This window comes from Saimiri boliviensis, chromosome 7, assembly GCF_048565385.1.
Source record: "Saimiri boliviensis isolate mSaiBol1 chromosome 7, mSaiBol1.pri, whole genome shotgun sequence".
Lineage (NCBI taxonomy): Eukaryota > Metazoa > Chordata > Mammalia > Primates > Cebidae > Saimiri > Saimiri boliviensis.
The window spans coordinates 70,619,111-70,627,607 of record NC_133455.1 but is presented as its reverse complement, the minus strand read 5'-3'; the positions used below and the strand labels follow the sequence as shown (position 1 = coordinate 70,627,607).

Genomic DNA, 8,497 nt, shown 5'->3' with positions numbered 1-8,497 from the left:
AGCCTCCCCAGCAGCTGGGACTACAGGTGCATGCCACCAAGCCCAGCTAATTTTTTTCTATTTTTAGTAGAGACGGAGTTTCACCATGTTGGCCAGGATAGTCTCGGTCTCTTGACCTCATGATCTGCCCGCCTCGGCCTCCCAAAGTGCTGGATTACAGTCTCGGTCTCTTGACCTCGTGATCTGCCCGCCTCGGCCTCCCAAAGTGCTGGGATTACAGGCGTGAGCCACCATGCCGTCCTAATTTTTGTAGAGACAGGATCTCTCTATGTTGCTCAGGCTGGTCTTGAACTCCTGGGCTCAAACAGTCTGCCAGCCTCGGCCTCCCAAAATGCTGGGATTATAGGCCAGTGCCACCATGTCCAGCTTCTTTAAATAATAGTTTTAGCTGTTGAATGAGCTCTGACAAATCATCAGCATTTCGTAAATTAACCAAAATACTGTCTTCATATATTTCTATTTTTCTTGAAAAAATGTTAAGTAAGCCATCCAAGTAAAAAAAAAAAAAAAAAAAAAAAAAGATTTAACAGAAACAATGAAAAATGAAAATGCGGCTGGTCGCGTGGCTACTGCCTATAATCCCAGCATTTTGGGAGGCCAAGGCTGGTGGATCATGAGGTCAGCAGTTTAAGACCAGTCTGGCTAACATGGTGAAACCCTGTCTCTACTAAAAATACAAAAATTTAAAAATTAGCTGGGTGTCGTGGCGGGCGCCTGTAATCCCAGCTACCAAGGATGCTGAGGCAGGATAATCGCTTGAATCCAGGAGGCAGAGGTTGCAGTGAGCTGAGATCACTCCACTGCACTGCAGCCTGGGCAATAGAGCAAGACTCTCTCTCTGTCTCAAAAAAAAAAAAAAAGAAATAAAAGAAAACAAGAAAAATGAAAATGCAAAGCGTTTATGCCAAAAAGCAAACCAGTTCTCTGCAGCCTGTCATTTGTTTTTGGGCTGTGAAGTTGTATAGAAGGTGATCAGGCAGTAGACGGTTCCTCCCACATGGTCTGGTAAAGTATTTGGTCAGGTAGGCCTTGTTTCAGGTGGATACACACACCATTAGATTTCTGGAAAAATATCTGCAGTTCTGGAACTTTGTTTTTCCAGTCAAATTATGTGCAGTGAAATCAGGATCAGCTTAGCTGATGTGGCAAATATGGTAGGTGGTGCTTCTGTGAAAACTACAGGCTTTAATCCCTGCAGGCCGTAAACCTCCGAAACCCACGCTCCTGCCAACTTCTGTGTGAAGCCACTAAATTTATAGTACATGACACCTGGAGTCTGGCTTCTTGCATCTGCTTCTTGCATGATCACTCCAGAGAAGCCAGCTGTCCTTCTATTTTATTGGGTCTCACTTTGTTGCACAGGCTGAGGTGCAGTGGCACAAACAGGGCTCACTGTAGTCTTGACCTCCCAGACTAAAGTGATCCTCCTACCTCAGCCACTCAAGTAGCTGCGACTACAGGGCAAAAGCCACCACCCCCAGCTAATTTTTGTTTTGTTTTGTTTTGTTTTTTGTAGGCACGGGGTTTTGCCATGTAGCCCAGCCTTGTCTCAAACTCCTGAGCTCAAGCCATCCATCTACCTCGGCATGAGCCACCGTACCTGGCCCCAAGTGTCCTCTTAAACTAGTGAGTTTTACTAGTCTTCTGGCTAAAATTCTAAAATAAAAACTATAAAGTCATGCCGGGCGCGGTGGCTCAAGCCTGTAATCCCAGCACTTTGGGAGGCCGAGGTGGGTGGATCACGAGGTTGAGAGATCGAGACCATCCTGGTCAACATGGTGAAACCCCGTCTCTACTAAAAATACAAAAAATTAGCTGGGCATGGTGGCACGTGCCTGTAATCCCAGCTACTAAGGAGGCTGAGGCAGGAGAATTGCCTGAACCCAGGAGGCGGAGGTTGCAGTGAGCCGAGATCGCGCCATTGCACTCCAGCCTGGGTAACAAGAGCGAAACTCTGTCTCAAAAAAAAAAACAAAACTATAAAGTCTTTGTAATTCTCTGTATCTTAATGTGTAGGTGTATGTGTCTGTTCATATACTGTCTACATGAGTATGAAACTGACTTATAAATAAATGAGTGCTCTTAGCCAGGTATGGTGGCGCATGCTTTTAATCACAGCTACTGGGAGGCTGAGGCAGAAGAATTGCTTGAACCCAGGAGGTGGAGGTTGTGGTGAGCCGAGATTGCACCATTGCACTCCAGCCTGGGCAAGAAAAGTGAAACTGCGTCTCAGAAAAAAAAAAAAAAAAAGAGTGCTCATATATTAGGTAAATAAGCCAAAGTACTTTTTAAATTTTTTTCCACTCTCTCAACCCAGCTTTTCCAGACTCCAGGAAGAACCAGGAAGAGAAGGCTTTTTTTAATTTTTTATTTTCTCAAGATGGAATCTTGCTCTGTCACCCAGGTTGGAGTGCAGTGGCATCATCTTGGCTCACTGCAACCTCTGCCTCCTGGGTTCAAGCAGTTCTTCTGCCTCGGCCTTCCAAGTTGCTGGGATTACAGGCGAGAGCCACTATGCCTGGCTTTTTTTTTTTTTTTTTTTTTTTGAGACAGGGTCTCACTCTGTTGCCCAGGCTGGAGTGAGGTGGTGCAATCACAGCTCATGGCAGCCTTAAACTCCTTGGGCTCAAGGTATCCTCTGCCTCACCCTCTTGAGTGGCTAGGACTACAGGTGTGTGCCACCAGGTTGATGAATATTTTCTTTTCAAATTTTTTTTGTAGAGATGGGATCTTACTACATTGCCCAGGCTGGTCTTGAACTCCTGGCCTCAAGTGATCCTCCTGCGTCAACCCCTCAAAGTGCTTGGATTACAGGAGCGAGCCACTGTACCTGGCCAAGAAATGGTGGTTAACTTTCTTTGGGTCATATTTGTATAAATATGTTTATTAACATATATGTTTAAAAATTGTCTGAAATTCCTAAAATTCTGATATGTCTTTTCTTTTCTTTTTTTTTTTTTTTTGAGACAGAGTTTCGCTCTTGTTACCCAGGCCAGAGTGCAATGGCGCGATCTCGGCTCACCACAACCTCCATCGTCTCCTGGGTTCAAGCAATTCTCCTGCCTCAGCCTCCCAAGTAGCTGGGACTACAGGCGTTCACCACCATGCCCAGCTAATTTCTGTATTTTTAGTAGAGACAGGGTTTCACTATGTTGACCCGGATAGTCTCGATCTCTTGACCTCGTGATCCACCCATCTCAGCTTCCCAAAGTGCTGGGATTATAGGCGTGAGCCACCGCGCCCAGCCTCTGATATGTCTTAATATATGTTATCAATAATAATTAAGGTTATTACATTAATTTGATATATATTGCAGAGATAACTATATTTCTTTATCAATTGTGTCATTAAACATGGCTAGAATAGTCAAGCCAAAAGTCTTTTGTCATTCATAGACAATTATTGTTTTACTTTGATTCTTCTCAAAAAGTGATTTATGGTTGGGGCATAGTGGCTCACACCTGTAATCCCAGAACTCTGGGAGGCTGAGGTAAGAGGATTGCTTGAGCTTAGTTTGAAACCAGCCTGGGCAACAGAGCAAGACTCTGTCTTTAAAAAAAAAAAAAAAAGAAAGAAAGAAAGAAAAGAAATGATAAAAGAAAATAACTTTTTTTTTTTTCGGAGACAGAGTCTCACTCTGTCACCCAGGCTGGAGTGCAATGGCGCAATCTCGGCTCACTGCAACCTCCACCTCCCAGGTTCAAGCGATTCTCCTGCCTCAGCCTCCTGAGCAGCTGGGATTATAGGCACATGGCACCGCGCCCAGCTAATTTTTGTATTTTTAGTAGAGATGGGGTTTCAACATTTTGGCCAGGCTGGTCTCGAACTCCTGACCTTGTGGTCCACCCGCTTCGGCCTCCCAAAGTGCTGGGATTGCAGGCATGAGCCACCGCGCCCGGCCAAGAAAATAACTTTTGTCTGGGGAATGCAAGTTCTTTTAATTATGAGGCCCCAAGATACATTAAAATGAGACAACAGGCGGGGCATAATCCTAGCAATTTGGAAGGCTAAGGCGGGTAGATCACCTGAAGTCAAGAATTCAAGACCAGCCTGGCCAACATGGTGAAATTCCGTCTCTACCAAAAAATACAAAAACTAGCCAGGCATGGTGGTGGGTGCCTGTAATCCCAGCTACTCAGGAGACTTAAGGAGGGAGAATTGCTTGAACCTGGGAGGCAGAGGTTGCAGTGAGCCGAGATTGCACCACTACACTGCAGCCTGGTGACAGAGCGAGATTCTGTAAAAAAAAGAAAAAAGAAAAAAAGGAGAACAATCACGTCCTACTCCCCCATTTGAGCTGTGTATTAGTCTCTTGAATCTGCTGGCTGGGCACAGGTGGCTCCTGCCTGTAATCCTAGCACTTTGTGAGGCCAAGGCAGGAGGATCACTTGAGCCTAGGTATTCAAAACCAGCCTGGGCCACATAGTGACATACTGCTTTTAAAACATTTTTGAGGGCCGGGCGCAGTGGCTCAAGCCTGTAATCCCAGCACTTTGGGAGGCCGAGGCGGGTGGATCATGAGGTCAAGAGATCAAGACCATCCTGGTCAACATGGTGAAACCCCGTCTCTACTAAAAATAAAAAAATTAGCTGGGCATGGTGGCGCGTGCCTGTAATCCCAGCTACTCAGGAGGCTGAGGCAGGAGAATTGCCTGAACCCAGGAGGCGGAGGTTGTGGTGAGCCGAGATTGCGCCATTGCACTCCAGCCTGGGTGAAAAGAGCGAAACTCCGTCTCAAAAACAAAACAAAACAAAACAAAACAAAAACATTTTTGAAAAGAAAAAAAAATCCACTTTTAACTGCTGCTAATCAGTGTATATTCAGGACAACTTGAATCCGTGCTCCTGGGTTGTAGTCCTTAAGACTGGCACACACAGGCTGGGCGCGGTGGCTCACGCCTGTAATCCCAGCACTTTGGGAGGCCGAGACGAGTGGATCACGAGGTCAAGAGATCGAGACCATCCTGGTCAACATGGTGAAACCCCGTCTCTACTAAAAATACAAAAAAGTAGCTGGGCATGGTGGCGCGTGTCTGTAATCCCAGCTACTCAGGAGGCTGAGACAGGAGAATTGCCTGAACCCGAGAGGCGGAGGTTTCGGTGAGCCGAGATCGTGCCATTGCACTCCAGCCTGGGTAACAAGAGCGAAACTCCGTCTCAAAAAAAAAAAAAAAAAAAAAAAGACTGGCACACACAAACTCTCTACGTACATGAATTTTGCCTTGGCTTCTTCCTTTTAGGTTGATGTATCTTCATAAGGTGATTTCATAACATGCAACTTCACTGAATTCATTTAATAGCCTTCTTTTTTATTTTTAAAGGCAATTTTATAAGTTTATTTGATGTATTTGACAATCAGCGATTAGTTCTCATCCACATTGACTGTAGATTTTTGAAAGTGGTAACATGTACATAAGTAACTAAAGTATAGAACTTATTTGCTGAATCTTCCTCCTCATTACGTTTTCTGGACGACCACACACGGATTCGGTGTGGGACCTTCCTTATTACTTTGGCCCAGACAGCTTTGCTGAGCCTGGTATCAATGCGTACATCTGGAGTTCCCATCTCCTTTGTAGCAAATTTCTGAATCTCTTTGAGTGCCCAAGGGGCACGCTTCTTGAAGACCACTCCATGGATGCTCTTGTGAATGTTGATGGTGTATTCTCGGGTCACCACCTCGTTGATGGCAGAACGGCTCTTTTTCTTCTCGCCACCCTTCTTTGCGGGAGCCATTCTGTCAGGTCTGAGTTGGAAAAGAAGGGCTCGAGGAATTGTGGGACAACTTTAATAGCTTTCTTATAATGCAATTTTAGTCTACTCAGGTTGCTGTCATAAAATATCACAGACTGGGCGACTTAAACCAAAGAAGTTTGTTTTCTCACAGTTCTAGAGGCTAGACGTTCAAAATTTAAGTGCTGATAGGGTTGGGTTTGGTGAGATCTCTTTCCTCAGCTTGCAGATGGCAGCTTCTCTGTGGGTGCTTACATGGCCTTTTCTCTGCTCACACATGGCGAGAGCTCTGGAGTCCTTTCCTCTTTATTTATTTATTTTTTTTGAGACAGTGTCTCACTCTGTCTCCAGGGCTGAAGTGGAATGGCTCAATCTCGGCTCACTGAAACCTCCGCCTCCCAGGTTTAAGCAATTCTCCTCCCTCAGCCTCCCAAGTAGATGGGATTACAGGTGCCCACTGCTATGCCTAGCTAATTTTTTGTATTTTTAGTAGAGACAGTGTTTCACCATGTTGGCCAGGCTAATCTCGAACTCCTGACCTTGCAATTCGCCTGCCTTGGCCTCCTAAAGTGCTGGGATTACAGGTGTGAGTCACCACGCCCTGCCCCTTCCTCTTCTTATAGACACCAGTCCTGTTGTATTAGGGTCCCACCCTCATGATCTCATTTAACCTTAATTAACTACTTAAAGGCCCCGTCTTCAAATATAGTCACACTGGGAGTTAGGACTTAAGCGTATGTATTTTGGGGAACACAATTCACTCCATAACATTTTGCTCTCTGCCGCCTCCAAATTCATGTACCTCTGGCATACAAAATACATCCACTCTATCACCCCTCAACACTCTCTAAAGGCTAAAACCATTTCAGCATCAGTTCCAAGTCCAAAGTCTCATCTAAACATCTAAATCAGATTATGTATGGGTGAGACACTAGAAATGATTCATACTGAGGTAAAATTTCTCTCTAGCTGTGAATCTATGAAAACAGTCAATGTGCTTCCAAAATACACTGGTGAGACAACCGTGAGATAGATATTCCCAGTCCAAAAGGTAGAAATCAGAAAGAAGAAGGAGGTGGTGAATCCTACGCAAGGAAAAACTCGAGCAAGGCAAACTCCATTAGATCGCAAGCCTTGAGAATAATCCTCTTTGGCTTGATGCTTCATCCTCTGGAGCCACGGGGGTGGCAGCATCACCCCATGGCACTAGGTGATGGCATCCTGGAGTGTTGAAACCAGGGTTTCGTTTGTTGGTATAGGATTACTCATAGTATTCTTTCTTTTTTTTGAGACGGAGTTTCGCTCTTGTTACCCAGGCTGGAGTGCAATGGCGCGATCTCGGCTCACCGCAACCTCCGTCTCCTGGGTTCAAGCAATTCTCCTGCCTCAGCCTCCCGGGTAGCTGGGACTACAGGCGTGCGTCGCCATGCCCAGCTAATTTTTGTATTAGAGATGGGGTTTCACCATGTTGACCAGGATGGTCTCGATCTCTTGACCTCGTGATCCACCCATCTCGGCCTCCCAAAGTGCTGGGATTACAGGCGTGAGCCACTGCGCCGGGCCTGTCTTTTTTTTTTTGAGAGGGAGTTTCACTCTTGTTACCCAGGCTGGAGTGCAGTGGCGTGATCTTGGCTCACCGAAACCTCCACCTCCTGGGTTCAAGTGATTCTCCTGCCTCAGCCTCCCGAGTAGCTGGGATTACAGGCATGCACCACCATGCCCGGCTAATTTTTGTATTTTTAGTAGAGACGGGGTTTCACCATGTTAACCAGGATGGTCTCGATCTCTTGACCTCGTGATCTGCCCACCCGGGCCTCCCAAAGTGCTGGGATTACAGACATGAGCCACTGCACCCAACCATTACTCATAGTATTCTTATAGTTCCTTTTGTTTCTGTATGGTTGGTGGTAATGTCTTCATTTTTATTTATTTTATTATTACTATTTTTTTTTTTTTTTTGTAGTTTAGAGACAAGTTCTCACTATGTCACCCAGGCTGGTCTCCAACTCCTGAGCTCAAGTGATCCTCCTGCCTCAGCCTCCCAAAGTGCTGGGATTACAGGCCTGAGCCACCACGCCCAGGCTTCGTTTTTATTTCTTGTTTTAATTATTATTTGTATTCTCTTTTTTTTCTTAGACTACCTAAGAGTTTGTCAATTTTCTCCTTTATTTCTTTGTTTTTTGTTTTTTTTTTTGAGACAGAGTGTCGCTCTTGTTACCCAGGCTGGAGTGCAATGGCACAATCTCGGCTCACCGCAACCTCCGCCTCCTGGGTTCAAGCAATTCTCCTGCCTCAGCCTCCTGAGTAGCTGGGACTATAGGCACGTGCCACCACGCCCAGCTAATTTTTTGTATTTTTATTTTATTTATTTTTTTTTGTAGCAATTGGCAGACTTTAATATTCAAGAAAAATTAATTTCATCGTACACATTAAAAATATAGGAAATTTCATGCAGACATGAAGCTTCCAATTCAGCTTTTGTGGCAACTTTTAGAATGAGAGTTACATATAAATACAGTACATTTACAATTATGTACCAAACTTCATAATTTTATACTGTCAATTATACATCTTTTCCTTATATTGTATATATTCCACCTTGCTCACTTGATTAGCATACCCTCTGTCTGCACTGCTTCAGAATATGGAAATTAAAGGGGGAAAAAAGCAAGCACAATGAACGAACTCCTCTCATTTCATGAAGTAAATGAAAATGTTTGTGTATACAGCTAATTTAAGAAAAACATTTTAAACTTTAAGGCTT

At 44.8% G+C, this 8,497-nt stretch overlaps 1 protein-coding gene and 1 pseudogene across 1 annotated transcript; both read right to left on the bottom strand.

Annotated features, from left to right (window-relative positions):
- Positions 1 to 934: 934 nt before the first annotated feature.
- Positions 935 to 1,264, bottom strand: LOC101029733 (cytochrome c oxidase subunit 7A2-like, mitochondrial pseudogene; annotated as a pseudogene).
- Positions 1,265 to 5,355: 4,091 nt separating this feature from the next.
- Positions 5,356 to 5,775, bottom strand: LOC101054443 (large ribosomal subunit protein eL31-like). Its single transcript, XM_074403470.1, has one exon. It carries the CDS (start codon positions 5,734 to 5,736, stop codon positions 5,356 to 5,358), a length of 381 nt encoding a protein of 126 aa, XP_074259571.1. The 5' UTR covers positions 5,737 to 5,775.
- Between the last annotated feature and the right edge of the window lie 2,722 nt (positions 5,776 to 8,497).